General features: G+C 50.5%; 1 protein-coding gene across 2 annotated transcripts; it reads right to left on the reverse strand.

The window, feature by feature from the left end:
* Positions 1 to 16: 16 nt before the first annotated feature.
* FSD1 (fibronectin type III and SPRY domain containing 1) lies at positions 17 to 17,939 on the reverse strand. 2 transcript variants are annotated; one of them, XM_078861919.1, is made up of 13 exons: positions 17,868 to 17,915; positions 15,627 to 15,722; positions 14,689 to 14,820; positions 13,687 to 13,788; positions 13,076 to 13,098; positions 11,546 to 11,667; positions 9,792 to 10,010; positions 9,357 to 9,455; positions 8,402 to 8,603; positions 5,240 to 5,298; positions 4,379 to 4,630; positions 3,953 to 4,041; positions 17 to 2,353 (listed from the first exon to the last, which is right to left on the reverse strand). In XM_078861919.1, exons 1-13 carry the CDS (start codon positions 17,880 to 17,882, stop codon positions 2,237 to 2,239), a joined length of 1,527 nt encoding a protein of 508 aa, XP_078718045.1. In that variant the 5' UTR covers positions 17,883 to 17,915; the 3' UTR covers positions 17 to 2,236. The 2 variants fall into 2 exon arrangements, with proteins under 2 accessions (XP_078718045.1, XP_078718044.1); XM_078861918.1 differs by having other exon boundaries at positions 18 to 2,353; positions 5,240 to 5,334; positions 17,868 to 17,939.
* Between the last annotated feature and the right edge of the window lie 3,399 nt (positions 17,940 to 21,338).

Below are 21,338 nucleotides of genomic sequence, written 5' to 3' on the forward strand. Positions count from 1 at the left end.
CACGTTTATTCATGGGGGGCTGCACGGAGCAACAGCAAACACGAGGGAACCGCGTCTCATTCCCTTCTGCCATCAGGGTAGCGTGTCGTGCCCGCAGCAGCCGAGCCCGTGATACGGGCCACAGGACAAGCAGTGACTGCCACGGCGGAGGCATTCACCACACTCGCACAACCGCAATTCGCAGCTTCATCCCCCCCCCCCCCCCCTCAGTTACAACGAATCAACATCAAAGCAGATGTAATGAGATGGGCATCTTGGGGTACCCACTGCCGTGCCAGGATGTACCCACGGTGCCTGTAAGTAATCGGGTTGATTTGCTGCCGTATTCTGCGGACGCTGTAAATCGCACGGTCTCGCAATCGCCAATCGCTTCAAACATAGCTGGCAAGATCAACAGCGGCTCCCTCTGCCACCGGGGGTCACGGCCGCCCCCAACGGGTGCCCCGAGAACCCCCGCGTATCGTGGCACCACCCACACTACACAGATCGCTCCCATTGCCGTTCAAATCAGGTTTGTATCATTTCCGGGTTACAACCGGTTAACATTGGTAAAACAGCTGTTAATGCCGGTTTGCCACAGATTGAAATGTCTACAGCAATTGGTTTTAAACTGAGAATTGACAGGAGCTGCCGCAGCAGAGTCACAGCAGCACTGGACTGGCAATCCAGAGGTCACCGGTTTGAGTCCATCTCCCGGAGTAGCGCTGAAACAGCGCGGTGAGTTTCATTCAGAACAGTCGTTAACGTTTAACTGAAGTCGGTCACCGTTTCTAACTTTGGGAACCGGTAACCGATTCTGAAAAGAGTTTTCAGTTTAGTGGTTGTTGGTTAAATCTCATCTCCTAAAACCACAGCATTACATAGACTCACACAGAACCATAGAATCGCACAGCGACCTATAGAATTGCCCTAACAGTCTCCCACCATCTGTTCCTAGATCTTCCCCCTGGTCACCGAACCCGTGGCGACTACTCCGATGCCAGTCTTAGCCATCGGCTCTAATATTCACTGGGTTATGGACGGATGCATTATGCAAACTTGACATCACCTTCATCAGAAATTAAGGTGCCCATACAATGGACCAAACAGTAAACCTGCAGCCTTATACACACACAGCGGCACACCGGTGTGACACGGTTACAGACACAGCGGCGTAATGCTGTGATGCGGCGAGCTACCAGCGACACAGGTGTCACACATGCATTTACGTTGATTATGTTGAGTTAAGGAGCTAAGATAAGAGGCCTACGGCAAGCAAATCAGATCTGTAAATCACGAGAAAAAGCCAACGTAACAGAATATTAGTGCAGGCTGCCGGGAAACCGCGAGTTTCAGACAACACCACAGACATATGTACATACTGCTCAGCCTCTGTGCATTATGCACAAACCATCAGCAGTTCCTCAAGAACTGCATTGTGGTCCTCTAGTCTTAGGTGACCATCGCAATAGCTTTATCAAATTTATTTTTAGTGCTTCAGGAACGGATGGTTTTACATACGCAGAGAGTGTGTGTGTATTTACATGTTTCTCTGTGTGCTATTTGAAATCCACGCCGGCTAAGATGAAGCCATCGCTTCAGGATTAACAGTGACATTGCCAGGCATTGCCCACAGCACCGTGCCCCGGGCATCGGAGGTAGGCCGGAGGTTTAAGTCATCGAAGGCTGGCAGACATACAAATCGTCCGTCAGACTCGGGTATGAAGGGCACGACGCCTCCTAGAACCGGAGCGAAGAAGGGTATGGCCGCAGGGTTGACGCGTCTGCGAGTCTGGATGGAGGCGGCGGTCATCGGCCGGCCGGACAGCTCCGTGGGCACAGTCGGCACATGCAGGTGGCGCTTTCTCGCATTTTCCGACGTTGCAAGTCCGCGGCTGTCACAAGCTCGAGTCGCTACGGTTGTTGTGGCGCAGGGGTTGCGTGACCAACGTCATTCGGTTGCTCTGGATTCGGTTACGAGTCAAGCGGTCGTCTTGTTCAATCGACGTGTTTAATAAGAGAGTGCTCGTTTAAAGTTAGTGGACCATGCGGTTCGCAAGAGACTAAGTTGGTGAGCGAGTGAGTAGAGCGAGTGAGTAGAGTGTGTGACTACTCCGGTACGAATCGATTGTGTGTGTGTGAAGCGCACAATTTGGTAGCGTTGCGGGGCCATGCCATCGCTGGACGAGTAGTACCACATCGAGCCAGCCTGGAGCACTGCCAGCCGGCCGTGCGGGCAGTGAGGCCCGTGCTGTGGTCAGGTGGTGAGGCTGGAGGTAGAACTGCCACTGCCGTTGTCTTGGTTTTTCTGCAGCGACTGGACGTGGGAGGGCACCTGCAGCCCAGTGCGGACTGACAGCGAGCCGCACCAAACCTGCACGCGCATCAGGCACAAATGACTCGGTCCAATAATTAAACTCGTGAGCGCATCCGGTACTGGTGCCATCGCTCTTACAGCACAAGGCAATCATCGTGAAGGAAGGTGCCACTACGTTTCAAACGCAGTATGTGTGGGGGGGGGGGGGTGATGCTGCCTTGCATAAATGCCCATCGAATCATTTGTGGCCAAGTATTCAAACGTGGACCACGACGCCGGCACACATTGGCCAACTCTTTTCGAATGACGTCACAGGATCCTTAACGTCCACTGTGAAGAAAATGGCGCGGATTTCACGGCAGTATTAATCAGGTCATCCTGCTGAATTCGAACTGTGAACCTTTGCAACAAGCGGTGAACGTGCTACAGCTGGGACGTGTCGCAGACCCCTCATTCTGGACGTTCTAGCTGTACCGTGACCGCTTCCGCGAACGCAGAAACCAAAAGATGCCGATCACCCTGAACGGCATTGAACCGTGGTCACTGCCAGTCTCAGGTTCACAGAACAACTCTTCTGGGTGGCCTCAGAAGAGGTTACCCCATGCTCATGTATGCAGATGCCTGCACATAACAAGCAGGTAATTCGCCCCCCTTCATAAATCTGTCACTCCACATATAAATATAAGTATTTTTTTTACACAACCCATCAGCCACATGGCCTTCTGGGAGCGCACAATTTTGGCAACATTGGTTGAACGGCAGAAATCTCTGGACCTGCTTCGACATTCAGTCTCTTATCTGCGGAGTCAAGCTTGCTTGGGTAGGTGAGTGGGCGAGTAAGGCGGTGAATGGCTGAGTTAGCAGTAGTGTAACGGTTTGCGCGCTGCGCTACGAACCTGCCGACCCGAGTTCAATTCCTGCTCGTGGCCAACAGTGACAATTATCTGAACCAGTCCTGGGCCTTCCCGAGGTCGACTCAGCTTCAAATGAGTACCTGGTCCGATGTGTAAACATTGCCACTAGGGAGACAAAGGCGACCGGGCATGGTGCTGACCACCCACCCCCTCATGGGCCGTACCGGCCTTCATAGGTGCTCACTAACAATACTTGTCATAACGGTCTTCGTGTTGTGACCTGCAGTATGGTCGTGGTTGAACAGTGTGGATGAGCTGACACAGCGTCTGGTTGACCGAGTCCTCAACATGGGAGGAGGAATCAACAAGGGAAGTTCACGGGTACAGCGACCATGGTAGTAGTGACACAAGAGTGATAGGTACGTGACTGACTGCCCGCCGGCGAGCGAGGGGAGGGAGTCATTAAATACAGTGGTAATGTTCATAGTGGTAATAGCGATTGTTTTATGGACAGACTGACCCCCACCATATGAATGTGGAAATTCCACCCCTGGCTCACTGCTGTAATCAGGTGATGAGTGCCACTCTTGACACTTTGAACAATGGCCCAAAGTAAACGAAGCTTTTAACAGGGAAGAGGAGCCCAGCTTCCTCGATGCCTCCTCAGCCAGGTGAGCAATGCAGCCACTCCATGACAGCTCGGATGATGAGACTGCTGCTGCTGCTGCAACCCTCGGCTGCCTACGTGGAGGATGATTTGTGGAGGATGATTGGCGCAGGCGGTGGCAGCCGTCGTACTCACGGAGAAGGCCGGCAGCACGGGCTGAGAGAAGCGAACACGGAATGTGTGCAGCAGCTGCTTAGACTCGGCGTTATAAAAAGACACGAGCCCTGCACACGCACATGAGCGCAGACACACACAAATGTGAGTGAGGCTGCGAGTGGAGGTCGCAGGGTGTGCAGCAGTAAGGACTGATGAGTTGGACGTGACAACAAAACTTTAACATTTATGGGCCTAAAAAACTGAGATGGGGGAAACACTGTAAACGGGACACGAAATCACGGGGTTTTCCTTTAATTAGGCGCCGCTTTTTTCCACACCTCTTTGGTACCGTCACCCGCAGCGGAAAACCGCTCTGTTCACAGACTCTGCTGCGTGTGTGGGATTGGGATTTGTTCTCGGGAGAACTATGAGCCGCTGCCGCCAGCGCGAGCGTAAGCAAGGTACCGTTGTCGTAGTCGCAGTAGATCCCGATGTGCGTTGGGGCCGGGCCCTCCAGGCTGCGAGCTTTGTTGTTGTGTTTGGCGGCCACGCTCAGCTGCAGCCACGTGTTCACGTACAAGGCCCAGGATGCGGCCGTGCGACCCAGCTGCTCGAAGCGGCCCAGGCCTCGGTTGGCCACACCGGCCCCGTAGGCCTTGCTCTCCCGTGACACTACCACCTCCCAATAGTGCTGGCCGCAGTCGATGGCCGAATCCCCTGGACACAAAACATTTGCAAACAAATGGGCAACGGTGTGGCACGGTGGCAACACTCGTGCCTCGCAGGAAGAAAGGGTTGGGTTCAATTCCCAACTTGGGTGCCTTTCTGTACCGAGTTCCCCCCTCATTCTGCATGTGTTTCCCCCGGGTCCTCAAGTCTCCTGCCACAGCTAAAAAGTTAGTAAAACACAATATAACTGATATTGCATTAACATCCCAATTCTAATAACTGACCCACTAATCACTAAATTTAACAATCCTAACCCTCACAAAAAATGTTTAACTAAGCAGAAAGAGATTCCCCCTTCACACATGTACCTCCACAAAAACAATGTTACTTGCACATCTCATCAGCCATACATCCTTCATTCTGGGTATGCATTTTATCAACAGCAGCGTTCGTTCATAACACAAGCAAACTCTGGACCGGTTTCTACATTCAGTATGTCATCAGCAGTCAGGCTTGGTTGAATCAATGCTGGCAAACTGCCAGATGTTCCAGACATGGGGCCTCTGTAAGAAATGGATCCTAAGAGTTTGAGCAAATCTATTCTGCACAAGATGAGATGATGCTCGGTGACGCGGTGAAGAGTTCTCCGCTCCGTACCCAATACAGTGTACGACTCTCCTGAGAAGCGGTCGCGGCTCGCGCGGCTGGGCGAGGGTCTGCACGACGGGCGTTTGGGTGACGCAGTGATGCCCCTGCAGCGAGCACGCACAAAACACACACAAACACACCCATATCTGCACGTACCCATACACACGTGCCAGCTCATGCCATTCAAGCTCCATGCAACTCTCGTGCTTTTGTAGGAAAGCCATGGCAAGGTGATTTCACGTTTGTTTTGTTCATCGAGGTGAGAACGCAAGAGAGCAGGACGAGTCTCATTTGCAAGAGTGACCTGGGTCACCACGATGACAAAAGCAATATCGTAAAAACTAAGTATAACAATGAAACAAATATAAATCAGAGCCATTTTTTATTTTATTTATATACCATCAAGTAACCAGCAACAAGCAGCAGTAGCAAAGTTGCAACAGAGAAGCGTGAACATGTTCCTTCAATTGAGCAAGGTACTTATGGGAACTTGGGGGAAAAAGACAATGGGGGGGGGGGGGGGGGGATTCCACAGTTGAGCAGTGCAAAATCCATGGTGGTGTTAACAGTAACATTGCATTCGTCTATCAGCGGCACCGTGCCTGATCATAAACGCCTCGAGACAACTAAACCCCACCTCCTGTTCCTTACAGGAACTCGCACACACCCCATCTCGGCCCTTTCAAGCCCCATTCACTTCTCACACTCGCGAACTGCAGTAAACCACGGCCAGGTGGAATGTCACTTAAGCATGGGAAACACGACAGCACTTACCAGGAGGTGTGGGAGGCAGCAGGAAGCACAACGGGTAGATAGCAACATGGGGGTGGGGGGCACACACGCACATCAGGGTGAGCGGATCGCGCATCTGGCAGCACATGCACACACGGCAGAGCAAAGCGCACACACATGAGCTGTGACATGGGGAGGCCAGGCAGGGTGCTGGTCATTCACCCCCTTGTGCACCATGCGGAGCTTCATAGGTATTCCATAACAGTACTTGCCCCAATAGTATTTTAAGGCTATCTTTGTCTTTTGTGCGCATAGGGGATGGTGGTGCAACGGTTAGTGCACTGCGCTATGAACCCAGGAACTCGAGTTCGATTCCCACCCAACGCCAACATCAGTATGGTGTAAACATCACTGCTGGTGAGGCAAAGCCAGCCGGGCGTGGTGTTGCGTACCCAGCCCCTCATGTGGTGTACCGGCCTTCATAGGTGCTCGCTTACAGCACTTGCCCCAACAAACTATTAAGGCTATACGGGGGATCTTTGTCTTTGATGAGACTGAGACGCGTCTCTATTGCATACGCTGGTGGTGTTACCCACACTATCCCCTTGTGTGCTGCGTTGGCCTTCTTGTTGTGCTGACTAGCCACTCTTGCCCTAACAGTCTGTCATGGTTACATGGTGATCTAAAGACTCATCCCCACACAGATGGAACAAGAATAAGCATAGTTTGTATTGAGCATCATTCTATGTAGCTGCATCTCACAGCACAGCACAGCACAATATAATTAAGATTTGTTTTCAGCCAATTAATGAGTGCTAATACGTGTGGAAGGAAACTGGAGCACCCAGAGAAAACTAACACGGGTGAAGGGGCAACACATCTCACACAGATGGGACAGATATAGATTAGTCCCTGCTTGCTATACTGTCCTCTTCTGGCGAGTCAGGGTACAACTCCTCGACACCAATGGAAAAGGAGGGGGGGTTTCACGACATGCGTGCGATCCATCAACAAAGACATGGGCTCAGCGTGGCACGCTGTGGGGTGAGCGGTGAGACGGGGGGCTCGGGGAGACAAAAGCGTGCAATGCTTGATGTCTGAACTCAGAACATACGCACGCACACATACACTCGCATCATGTTAAGCACACGCAAACACATGCATGAGTTTGCAGTTAAAACATGAAAAGCATTGGAAATGGATGGCTGGAACAATGTCATGATGCTATAAAGGTTGGGCCACAATGATTTATAATCAGTGGTCTGCTGCTGCTCTCACGAGCACCGAGACGTTGGTGCTTGAGCCGCTCGCTTTGCTGCTGCGCCTCATGGCCAACGTCTCGCAGGCGTTCATGTGTTTCATGATCGCACCTTTATCAGCATCTTAATTTGTCCTGGAGAAATCCGATGAGCTATGAAGCTCTTTTTCAGAGATGTGCCCAGGAGAGCCTCACCGAGTCTTTGTAACTGTTCTTCAGGAGGGTCGTGCCAGGTTTTCGCAGTTGGGGATGATTGCTGTGTAGATTCCAATTGAGAACATTTGCGGTGTAATTTTTCAAATTTGGGAAATTTACACCTTGGAGCCAGCAGACAATGCGCTACTCTTGTGAATGGCATATCTGTAAACCCATACAGTTTACCTGTATTCTTGTACAGGGAAATTGAGTGTTCATGTCCATATGGCGAACAGCTGTTTTGATACAGGCAAAAAACTATTTTTTTCGTCTGTTTGTGTTTCTCCCTTGTGATGGAATTTGTAAAATGAACGTTGAGATTTATAAGGGCACGGGGTGACCAATAAGGTCTGAGTTGGTCTGTAATAAGGTAGGCACTGATAAGGGGTTGACAGGTTTGGAATGGTGTCACGGGATCTTTGATATCCGCTGTGAAGCAGGCAGCATGTGGTATCCTTATGGTTAATACACCACAGTATTAATCAGGGCTCCCGCTGGATTCAAACCATGAACCTCTGAAACAGCGGCAAAAGCGCTGCCGCTGAGCCGCGTCACGGTAAATTAATCGTTTTCTGAGAGGGTTCTGTAAAGAATGAGCATTGCTATAAATTGACATTTCTCAATATATAGGGGAATCTGACAACAGCATTTGCAATAGAGACATGTCTCAGTCTCATCAAAGTCAATTCTGAGGCTGAGTCGATCTACGGGAGGCACATAACCAGTTCAGATAATCATCACTGGTGTTGGCCGTAAGCAGGAACCGAACTCAGGTCACCGGGTTCGAAGCGCAGCGTGCTAACCACTGCGCCACCGCTCCCAACATTGGGAGAGACGCAGAAGATGGGGAAAGAGACAGTCGCAAGCCCCCGTGTCGCCATGGTGACAAGGGGGTCTCTCGTGTCGCCACGGTGATGCCAGATTCTCTACCATGATGGCGGGATCTCGCCGAGCAAAGGAGGCCATGTGTGCGGGGCGTGGGTCACCTAATCGGAGAGCCAGCAGGGGAGGCCGACGCAGACCCTGGACGGCCCTTCCCCTCCTTGGCCTTTATCTTGAGGTCATGACTCTTGACCTCGTGAGCCTTGGCATCGAGGGCCTTGCCGCCCGTCGAGTCCCACTCAACACTCTGGTTGTCCACGCGCAAGTTCGAGTGCGAGCTCGCAGCATCCAATGAAAAGTTAAGCGCTGCAAACATGCGCATACACCCACCATGAATGGCAACATCACCAACATAGCAACATCACCAATATGAACATCCACATCACCAAGATGAACAAGTCAACGTGACCAGCGCCGCTGATGCCACCATTGCACCTCCTCGCTAAAAATGCCTTATGCCCTCCGCCAGACATATCCCGAAGCTGCTGCAGTTGACACACAGCAACCTGAGAGATCTGTCCTGACAGCCTCCAACCATTGGCTCTTAGACTCCCACAAAGACCTACAGACTCGCAGAGACGCATAGACTCACACAGAGACCCATAGACTCATACAGAGACCCATAGAGTCAGAGACCCATAGACTCATACAGAGACCCATATATATGCCACTATCTCCCACCCTCTGCTCTTTAGCTTTCTCTTTTCCTTGATCACCGGACTTTTGAAGACAACTGCGATGTTGAACTGGTCTCGGCAATCAACCCTCCTCACTCCTGCCTAATCATACTTAGGACAATCATCTTACCTCAAAGTTGCTTTGCCTATCCTCCAATCTGCCCAATCATATCGACATAACTCAGCTTCCACGTTCTCTTCAGGACTTCTTCGTGGCTTCTCCTGTCTTGCCACGGAATATGCACCCATGCTAAACCGCCGCGTGGAGCGCGCTAGCGCCCCATTGTAACCTCCTCGCATAAAACACAGGCCGATGTGGCCTTGTGCGGAGGGGACTGCCACCACAACCGCGAGCATTCACGGACAGCCCCGGCACCCTAACCTGGCGTGGGCAGCGACAGCGGCTCGCAGAAGTCCCCGCACACAGCCTTGTTGCAGGCCCGCACGCGCACGGTTAGGTAGCTTTGCTCAAACACCAGCCCTGGCGCACGTACGAGTAGGAGGAATAGGAAAAGAGAGATAGAGAGAGAGAGAGACAGGGGGAGGAGAGAGAGGGCGGAGGGAGAGAGAGGGGGATAAAGGGAGAGAGAAGAGAAGAGGGAGAGAGAGTAGGAGGAGGGAACGCCTGTGTAAGAGGCAGCTGCGAGTCTCTCCATAGGGCAACCAGTGGGTGAGCGTTCATGGGTTAACAGTGAGTGTGTAGACGAGTGTGCATTGGTACCAGTGATCGTGTGTATGTGGGTACCAGTGATGGTGTGTATCTGTGACAGTATGTGAGTACCAGTGATGGTGTGTATGTATGAGAGTATGTGGGTACCAGTGATCGTGTACTCCAGTTCCGTGAGGTCCTCCACCGTGGTCCAGGCTGGGGGGTTTGGCCCCCGGGGCGGGGGGGGCCCTGCCCGCTCCGCAGCGACAAACTGCAGCACAAAGCGCTCAACCTGGCCTGAGTCCTGCTGGGGCGGCTGCCACCTCAGCCTCACCGAGTTGTCCAACACAACACAGCCGGCGACGTCAAACTCTGGCATGCCCGGTACTGAAATGCGCACATACACGTACACACACACACGCACGCATCGTTTAGCACAGGCAAGCTGCAAAATTCACGGAATCAACTTTTTCCATGAATTGTGAGACCGGCATCCTCACCACATATGAGAATTACACACGCAGGCTTTCTTACTTGGTATTATTTGTGGTTCAACTATTTTAGGAATTTCGTAGGAGGGGCCAATGTTGCTGTGTATGGTCCCAAGTGAGTGATTTGCAGGTAATATTTTTGCATTGGGACGTTTCACTATTACCAGTTACATTGCATATTTTTTTTGGCAACGAGAAGAAACCAGAGAACCCAGAGGAAACTCACAGAACAGGGGAAGAACATACAAACTCCACACATAAAGTTTCCGGAGGTGGGAATCAAACCCAGATCTTTCCTGCTAAGGCATGGGTGGTAACACTGCACCACCCTGCTACCAAGGAAGTCTAACTTCATAAACTATTCAGTTTCATTGCTGTATCCAGAACTATGCACCGGAGACAGCTACAGTGCGTTACTCAGTCCAGTAACAGACACAGGAGCAGATTCTGGTTACACCTCCCCGATTCCAGCGGCTACAGCATGACCCCCAGCGTTCAAAACGTTCATCACAGCATGCATCTTCCATATGCGTCACACAAAGATTCCCTGTATAGCCTACAACAGACTGATTGGGAAAGCGCTGTTAGCAAGCACCTATGAAGGCCGACACGGCACACCACGCCCGGCTGCCTTTGTATCCCCAGTGCCGATTTTTACACACTGCACTCGGTACTCATTTGAGGCTGAGTCAACCTAGGGGAGGCTTAGGACCGGTTCAGTTAATCGTCACTGGTGTTGGCCGTAAGCGGGAATCGAACTCGGATCGCCGGGTTCATAAGCAGTGCACTAACTGCTACACTACCACTCCCCACAATAAAGATCCCCCATATAGCCTTAACAGACTGTAGGGTCAAGTGCTTTTAGCGAGCACCTATGAAGGCCGCAACGGTACACAAGGGGGTGGGTGGCCAGCACCACGCCCGACCGCCTTTGTCTCCCCAGTGGCGATGTTTACACATCGCACCGGGTACTCATTTGAGGCTGAGTCGACCTAGGGGAGGCTCGGGACTCCCCACAATACACACTTAAACGCACACACATCAACACACACCTAAACCCACACATGTCAACATGCGCATACATCAAAAACAATATTCATTTTACATGAACTGGCAGCGACATCACCACAATGCTTGCACCAAGACTAAATTCAATTTCAGTCTGTCACTTGAAGTGAGGAAGACTTGTTGCTGGCAGGTCATGGGACAGACACAGTTGGTTTTAGTTGACTGAGATGACTGGTATATGCACCATCTGTGCTTCCCAGTGTGCACCTCGATGCTTTTGTCTGCCAGGCGGCCCGCTCATTGTTGCAAGCATCGGTCCTCCAAACTATCACCCATGCAGACGCAAGCACTCATGCACACAGATGCATGCACACAGATGTGTGCACAGCAGCACCCTCATCATTCCCACCGCCCAGTGCCCACCAGGCAGAAACGTGAGACCCTTGAGACGATCCCTCTCTGGGGAGAAGTCCACCATCAGGTGATTCATGCTGTCCGAGACTTTAGCCTTGAGGGACAGACGGAAGGCGGGCGCCATCGTCACCCTGGCAGCAAGGACACACGCAGCAGCACTTCACTTCAACTTGACAATGATGTTGGTGAGGACTTTGTTTTTGATAAAGCCGACCTCATTTAATCAGATCACTGACATCGCACCTCATCTCAAACATTGAAAGGGGCATCTCCAGTAGCAGTTGCCCCTCTGGGCGCAAGGTGACTCAGAATCCAGCCTGCAAAGAGGCATCAGTCTACCAGTCGGGGGTGATGATTGCTTCCTGTGTGTGATGCTAATTGTGTAATTTGTGGTGTAATGTTTCGAATTTGCCAAATCTTCACTGCGACACTTGCATACAATGAATGGCCAACTCATGCGGATGTCGCCAGGAAATGTTTAATGTTCAGTGTGAAGCAGGCGGCATGTGGTATTACTACGACTGTTACACTGGCAGTATTAACCAGGGTGACCACTGGGCTCCTGCAATTAGTGGTGAACGCGTGACCGCTGGGCCACGTCACCTCCCCGAGATGCAAAACATTGCCCACAGATCACGCAAGTCAAATATACTCAATTGGTATTACATGCTGCAGAAATGATCGCCCCCCTACCGCCAGACCAATGCCCACTTGCAGGCAAGTGTTCAGTCACCTTGTACCACACAGGGACAGTTGGCACTGGGGGTTGCCTTATTATTTGGTATGAGTCTTGCGAGACCTATAAGCAATGGCATATAATAGACTATTAAAAGACTACATGCTACATTAAAGCAAAGTTTAATTGGAACCAGATGTAATTTAGCATTTATACCGAGTCAGCATTTCTGCCATTGTCAAGCCTGGTGGTGCTAAACGGTCACGCTGCTTGCGCTCCGAGTGCACACTTGGGCAGTGGTTCCCACCCTGCAGTCTGCGCAAGTGTCACAGATGCTCCAATTTACTGCCACAGAACACGGGAACATAAACTGGGCATTGCACAGCTATTCAGATTCTATCCATGACCAATCAACATAGCCACTGGCTCTTGACTGAATATGCCGATTGCTGATGATTACTGAGGGTAGTTTTCATTTGTCATTTTTTTGGGGGGGTTAGGTCACAATGATCTAATCAAAATTGTGTAGTTAAGGACCATCCACCTCACACAGCCAAACAAATTAAATTATAGTGTGTGCAAGCATTTAATGTGCAAACTGTGATAATTTCAGCTCACTCACCCGTGAGTTGAAGATCAACTCTCATAACCAAATTCAGCAATTAGATATGAGGTTTTAATAAAAAACTAAAGCTATTGGTGCAGCGGTCCACGATCACTGTCAGAGAGCCAACTGCGGTCGGTGGATCCAGGAATGTTCTACAACCCGCCGCGCGAGAGGCAACCGCGTGTGAATGGAAAGCGTGGCCTCATACGGAGCGGATGAGCCCGGGTTAGTGCAGCAATCAATGTGGGTACGGTACCTATCCTTGATCTGCTTGGCAGCCTTGTGCGGCGCAGGAAGAGAGAGAGAGGAGAGGATGTTAGCCACATGCAAACCGGCCCAGGGCACGCAGGCAGGGCCCCGCAGGGCCCCACAGGGCCCTGCAGGGGCAAGCAGCACGGTTAGTGGATGCCAGCGCACTGGCCACCGTTACCACACGCGACGGTGCTCCCCAACGCACAGCTGTGGCCGACAAGAACCATTTTCGTAAGCACCAAATCCACAGGTGACAACAGGAGCCAAACTCACCACGAGGCCGAGCAAAAGAGTTAGGAAGTTACGGCAGAAATCGGTCACATGCCACACATGGGGGGTGGGCACACAGCACTTGTCATGATAGTGTCATGATACACCGTGTCATGATACCCACAGCGAGATGATACACAGTGTCACGGAATGCGCAGTGTCACCGTGCGCGCAGTGTCACGGTACACACAGCATGCATTGCGTTACCTCACATTCACGTTGGACTGGCGTAGTAACTCTGCACGTTGGCATTGCACGCACAACATTAATCCCTGCTGATACCAGCAGCCTGCCACTGTAGCAGACCCACGGCTGCACCCACGCTCGCGCCACCTGCAGCCGTACCTGACAGAACTTGTCATCGTCAGCAACGTTCAGGGTTTCACTAGCAAAGTCCATGAGCTCTGCAGACCCCTCCAGGGCCTTGACACATGCTGCTAGTTGACCCTGCACAAGTGCGCGCACAAACACACACACACACGCGCGTGTACACGCTCGTGAACAAACGTCCCCTCTCACACTGGAACTCGCTGCGTGCATCTCTTGCGTGCCCGTGTGCCACTTGCTCTGCCCTCCTCCTCGTCCCAGTTACCACACAATCAACAAGCAGACGAGGCGCCTGCTTCTGTCCCTTGTCGGTCTCCCTGCACAAAAGATACTCTTCAATTTTCTACACATCCCCTCAACCACACGGCCTCCTTCTGGTAATGCATAATTCCAGCAGCATTGGTTCAACACAAGCAAACTCTGGACTGGTTTTGTTATTCAGTGTCTTATCAGCAGTCAGGCTTGCTCAAACCAAAGCTGGTAAACTGCCAGTTATTTATAGGCAAATATCTTCTCTGTTAAATATGGATCATATTCTTTGGGTCTTTCGGTAAAGCCACATAGATAGAAAAAAATTATAAAAATAACAACAATATCACGACGTTTCGATCGCAACACAAGCAATCGTCATCAGGTGAAAAAAATATAGCGGGAGAGCTGCTGAGGCAGGAAAAAATATATGGCGGGAGAGCTGCTAAGGCAGGATGTTTATAAAGGTTTAAGATGGGTGTAGCCCAAGGGTAAATGGGCGGGGCTAGAGATGAGATTTGCATGTAAATGTGAAATCGGAGAGAGCTCGGCAAGAACCACCGCCACATCGAGGAAAACGAGAACGGTAGCTGTGTTAGCGAATGTACCTCAAAGATAAGGATCCTAGTTCAACGCAAAACTTTTTAATGGAATACTTAAATTCTCCAGAATGATGCCAATTATATTATTATTCTGCAACACACTCTCATCTCACCTCGTCTCACCTTCTCCTCCCCTGTGCCACACACGCTCGTTGACACGTGCACTCACCTGCAGCTCGTGCGTCTTGTACAGCTGCTCCTGCTTGATCTTGGCCGCCATGTTGGCCTTGACCTCGGCGAGCAGCGTGAACAGTGACTCAAACTCCTCCTCCAGCTCCGTGAGAACGCGGCCAGAGTTCTCCTGTGGGGGGTGAGCACGGGGGGGGGACACGCGGCACGGGGGGGTGGGGGACACACGGCTCCGTGAGAATGGGGCCAGAGTTCTCCTGTGGGGGGTGAGCACGTGGGGGACACACGGCTCCGTGAGAATGGGGCCAGAGTTCTCCTGTGGGGGGTGAGCACGGGGGGGACACACAGCACAGGGGGGACACACAGCACAGGGGGGACACGCGGCACGGGGAGGGGGGGCATGCTGCACGGGGGGGTGGCCACCATGTTACAGAATATATTGACAACGATGCACAAACATACATGATTAATAGACGAAAAACATGTCCTGTAATAAGTTGTCTCGGACAAATTACTGGAAGTGCAGTGAAAGGGAGGAGAGTGGCAACTCGGTTAGACCTCCCCATACACGCGGCCATGTGTGCATGGACAGTATATGGTTTACTTATTTTTCAAACACAGACTGAGAACGGGCCCAAAACGTCCAGTGATCAGCAACAAACAGCAGTCAAAGTTGTAATAAATAAGGGTTGGAAAGTTTCTTGAATTGAGCAAGGTTATTAGTGACTTGAATACCTTTCCTATACTTTGCACTTTCGGCTTTTGTAATGTTTGTTATTGTAACCCTAGTGACCCGCCCCTACTGGACCATCTGTGATAAAGAGCTTTGTAGCTCATCAGATTTCTCCAGGATAAATAAAGATTATGATTCTCATAACAGCTTGGGAATCGATATAACAGGAGGGACTTGTGTCTCTGTGTCATCGTCGACAAGTTTGTTCGTGTCTCAGCCTCTCCACACTCACACTGTACACTGACCTCCAGACCACGCAGAGCTAACTTGATAGACTCCATGAAGTTCTGGATCTCCTCGTTCTTGGTAGCCAGAGTTGTAATAATCCTATGCAACGCATCCTGCAGACCCAGGGGCAGCACAGCACGAGTTTGAACGGGTGAGGGAGGGACGGGGCGGAGGTTCGAGGGAGGAAACCTGGGCCCCTTGACTGCATCGCTTCCTCAGGTGTCGTTAAAGCGACTTGTACGGTAGAGCCAAACTCACTACTTACACACAGCATGCATTGCATTACACCAGTCACCAGTGCTGCCCAACGCGTTGCCTGAAGAAGAGTTGCACCAGAAATGTGTGCAAAGCGTGGAGAGACGTCTGCTTGTAATTGAATTAAAAGACAGAGGAGCACGTAGATTATTGAATGTATGCGGGTTAATGACATCATCCAAGCTATGTGTATTAAGACAGGGTAAGTTGGTTTGGCCAGGACACGTTGCTAAAAGGGACAGAGGCTGATGGTCAAGAATAATAATGTGGTAGCTGCCAAGGAATAAACCGCGTCTGGGAGGACGTGCACTGCCGAATATATGGAGCAATAAAAAACGTTCATTTGCAGTTGCTGTACGTATGTTGAACTTCTTTCGCACCGTAGGTAGCCAACTGTGTGAATCGGAGGTGCTGGATGGATTGTTGCATCGCAGGATCGTAGGAGGCTGCGGGGGTTGGGGAGGGCTTCATCCGGCAGTGGATTGACCATGACTGATGAGGAATTTGAAAAACATCTGCAGTTTTAAAGTACAAATATTGTATCTGGCGTCTCATAACCTGTGTCAATAATTTCGCTGCTGTTCTCACGTTTACTCTTATTTTCTCGGATCAATCTGCGCAGAACATGACGCGTTATGAATCTCGGATTGTTAAATCATCCGTCGGGGTGCGAGGAGGAAGTGATTTCTGTGCATTAAAAAAACGCCGTGCACAAGCCCCTCGAGTTGGAGCATCTCGAGTACAAGGTGTGCCCCAAGGGTGTCCGGTGAAGCAGCAGCCACAGCAAACACGACACGCGCAGCACAAGTCAGGATGCGAGCCTGGCAGCAGCTGCGGGGTGGGTGGCGTGCACAATGGAAGATAGGGAAGCAACTGGGACGTAAAGAAGAGAACAGGTCAGGTGAGGATTGCAGATATGGAGAGAAGTATTTGGGGGGGGGGGAGCGGGTGATTGCCTAGACCAGCAATGGAATGGTCTTCACGAGTCCAGTGACTAAGGCCAGATTGTGCCATATTATTAGGGCGGCGGTTCTATAGCTCTCTGTGCAAGTCTAAAGGTATTTGTGCGAGTCTATGGTTCTCTGTGTGTGAGTCTAAGAGCAGATGGTGGGAGGCTGCCAGGGCAGATCTCGGAGGTCGCCGTGCAGCAGGGTGGACGGCGTTTGCGATGCGTTGGTCGCAGCTAGCTGCTTTGGTCGCGATGAGTTCATGATCCACTTAAACATTGAGACACCGTGCGAGTGGGGATTGCGGAAGAGGAGGCCATGCAGCCCTGCGGCTAGACACGAGCGCCGTGGGGGGTCGCACCGAGCCCGGCCCCGGTTTGCGATGCCCGTGAGAGCGCCTCTCACGGGCGGGCTGCCCCCGGTTCGTGTCAATAGACGACACAGCACGGGACGGACGCGTGGGACCCGAGACAGCATCGCCGAGTCTCACGACTCTTTGTTCAGGAGGGTCCTGCCAAGTTTGTCGCAGTACAGTACTGTCTCGTAGGGGGCGATGTCGCTGCAGCTGCTGTTGTTGTTGCTGCTGCTGCACCAGTTGAACCCATTTGCAAAGTGGGGATGGGGACTGGGCCAATGCGGCTGACACTGCGCATCTTAACACCATCATTGTGGCCTCGTGTGTGGGGATTGGAACAAGACAATGAGCGAGGAGACAGCGGCCTCCTTCCTACTGCACGAATCTCTAAACGAGAGCGAGACCCGAGCCAGTGGCTGCTTGAATGACAATAACTCACGATCACAGCGGGCGGGGAGGGAGCTGCGCAGCCGATATGAAAGATAGGCGAGGTGCGAGGTGTGAGTCGGATATGAGAGAAACGTGAGAGTGAAGATATGAGAGAGATAGAGGCGAGATGAGCGGCAGATGAGACGGGATGTGAGCGGGCAATGCGGGGGGTGATTGGAGACGTGAGAGGGAGACAGAGGAGGTGGAGGTTGATGGAGACGAGGTGGGTGGAGATGAGAGACAGAGAGGGGACGAGGTGTGAGGAGCCGCACCTTCTGGGCCTCCATGTTCGCCTCCTCCTGCAGCGTCTGGGATGTGCGTGACGTAATCTCGCACTGTCACGGTGACGTCACCGCGGCATCGAGTGACATTGCGTCATCGCTTTGAGATAAAAAAAACTATAAGCATGTTTTCCTTTTACCGGGTAAGGTCCACTATTTTTCAGTCGAGTGATAACTCAACGAAGTTGCTTATCATGTGGAAATGTATAGCGGCCAAATACTCTAAACGCGTGATGTTAATTTTAAATGTGGAGGGGAAAAACCGGAGGACCCGAAGAAAAAACTCCATGCGACCACGTGGAGAGAGAGGCACGCAGGCTCCAAATAGACAGCAGCAGGCGTCAGGGTCGGAATCGAACCCACGACCCCATGCATACCAGGCGAGGTGGTTAACGTCGACAAGCCACTGAGATACACTCGCAACGTGGCGGGGAGGTGCCACTTCTCGATCTGCAAACAAGCGCACGCCTTCTGCTGTCACGCGCTTCAAGTGAATCATTTTATAACATTGACCAGATGCCACCACGGTCACCAGCGCACTTGAGCTCGCAATCTAGAGGTCGCCCCCGCTCGATTCCGCCTCTCCAGCGCGGCGGTTGAAATGGGACAAGTTTCTCAAATTTACACCACCTCTTATCCACTCGATTTCCAAAACACACTGCACACACTATGGGAACCTCATTTGCCAGTAATAATATGATAATTGGTTGTTTACCCTTCTATCTGGCAACAAAACTGACACCTTTTTACAAGGAGTCATGTTTGCATAGACCGCAATACCTGCAGTCATAGTACAAACAAAAGACATAACTCTGATAATGTGCACTGTCCTTGAAGTTGATTGGTCCACACCCGAGACAGCTTTCCTTAGAGCCTAGTCTCACATGGGTTGGACCAGATAATGTGCAGTCCTTGAAGTTGATTGGTCCACACCCGATACAGCTTTCCTTAGAGCCTAGTCTCACATGGGTTGGACCAGATGGTCATCTGGGTTGGACCAGATGGTCATCTGGTCCAACCCATGTGAGACTAGGCTCTAAGGAAAGCTGTCTCGGGTGTGGACCAATCAACTTCAAGGACAGTGCACATTATCAGAGTTATGTTTTTTGTTTGTACTATGACTGCAGGTATTGCGGTCTATGCAAACATGACTCCTTGTAAAAAGGTGTCAGTTTTGTTGCCAGATAGAAGGGTAAACAACCAATTATCACACTGCACACAGTAAAGCAGAGATGAAGACGGGCACGACAGCCAGTGCGACGCGTATCAGGCCCCGGGGTCATGGCGACACGTGGACTGCTTTGCCAGCGCCAAAACGAAACTATACAAATAAACTTTGTATTTTACCAGGTAAAGTCCACCGAGCCATGCACCTCTTTTTCAAGTGACCTGACTATCACAAATGATAGCTCAATGAAATGGCTTATCATGTGGATATTTATAGCAAGCCAAATTCTCTAAACGCATGTTGATTCTAAATGTGGTGGGAAAAACCGGAGGACCCGGAGAAAAAAATCCACGCGACCACGGGGAGAAATAGGCACGCAATCTCAAAATAAACAGGCGTCAGAATGGGACCCACGACCTCCTGTATACCAAGTGAGGTAGTTAACATTTCACCACCGCGAGAGGTTCGGAGGAGACACGCCAGTACTACACAAAATTCAGGATTCCGCATTTCAGTGCCGAACCAACCTCGAAAATCAACATCTAATTCTGATTTAGCCATATGGAAGGATAACCCTTGTATATTCTTTTTTTATTTTGTTGTGCTGTGCTCTGATGTTATTTGCAAGATGCATTTCTGGGATTTTACCCCAACAGGCACGAAAGCCGAATGACCAAAGGACAAGCAGCAGCAGCACACTCCAGAGCACGGTCTTTCCAGAGCACCCTTGCAGAGTTCGTTATGTCCCAAGTGTGTCATATCGTCAGTTAGGTTTTCATTTAAAAGTCGGAATAAATAAAACCATTCCGATACATTTGTCCTTTGCACATTTGCTGAGCAAAGGGCAAATGTGTAAAGTGTCCATTAACATACAGGACTTTGGCCAAGCGCAGGGGTCGGAAACCTGCGGCTCCAGAACCCGTAGGCGGCTTTAAAGATTACTTCATGAAGTTAAGAAGTCTCATTCACATGCATTGTGGCTGTTGAAAGAGGTTTTTTTTTTACGGAATTCGAAAATTGCTTTTATTTTAGTTGCCGACCACTATCCTAACGTGTTTTTGAATAGTTTGCATTTTAAAATGGAGTTTGGAACAAAAAAAGAGCCAAGCTTTGTTGATGCCTCCCACACAAAATCACTGGACGGATGACACTTGTCACGCTCAAAGACGTTCAAGGCTTGAGGCCCAAACACGAGGAACACACCAACAGGTCACCTGCAGATCGCCCTTCGCGTTAAGTCATGCCGATGACCACACAGATTCCCAGCGATAGATCAGCTGTGCGTGCCGTATTCCTTCACTTTGTATAGCAATGCAGTGAATATGCAAGTGACCATGCCAAATGGATCACCCTTTGTTTGGGACTGGGAGGCCCCAAGTTAACGTCTGGTTGTTGGTACAGTGCAGGTGTGATCCAAGAGCTCGAGCAGAACCAAGAACTGGTGCAAGTTAATTTACATTATTCTTTGGTTCTGTCGGTTAAGTCACGTATAAAGATAAAATAATAAATTAAATAGCATACTACGACGTTTCGACTGCAACACAAGCAGTCGAAACGTTGTAGTATGCTATTATTTAATTTATTATTTTATCTTTATACGTGACTTAACCGAAAGAACCAAAGAATAATTCCTGCAGTCACAAAAGCTCCAAAATTGAGATAAATTTACATTGCATCACTCGGTCACTCCGTGGATACAAACCCATCGTACATTCAGTACAAGTAATGTAGACACCTTTATTTAAGTAGTCACAGTAAGTATTCTTATGCTACATGAGCTGCACACGGTATTTGTGGGCCACAGAATAAACATCAACTTCTAAATGTTGATGTGAATTTTGTACAAATATTGATCTGTCTTAACCATGTAACATATGCTGTATAGTACATTTTAGTAGACGGTGTACACTTGTTTCTGTAAGGAGTTGGTTATTTTCACAATTCGAACAAATATAGAACGATATGGAATGCATTCGTGTTTCGCATTTAAGGACAGCGATGGCGGCAAGGCATGGGGAATAACGTGTCAACTCTGTGAAACGTCAGCGGTGCAAAATCTAGAAAACGGTCCTTGCCCATTCCACAATTGGCACCCCTTGCGAGACCGATATCCACGTTGGGCCGTGCCAAATCTGATTGGTGCTCGCAGAGGGGTTCTCCTCTTGAGATGTCCACTTTGAAATTCATCACCCAAGGTCATTTCACCAGTGAAATCCCCAGCTACTTATTTAAAATTAGGCTGCAAATAAGACACCATCTTCAGCCTCATGGTGGTATACTGGCAACTCATGAGA

The sequence above is a fragment of the Lampetra fluviatilis genome, chromosome 13 (assembly GCF_964198595.1).
Source record: "Lampetra fluviatilis chromosome 13, kcLamFluv1.1, whole genome shotgun sequence".
NCBI lineage: Eukaryota > Metazoa > Chordata > Hyperoartia > Petromyzontiformes > Petromyzontidae > Lampetra > Lampetra fluviatilis.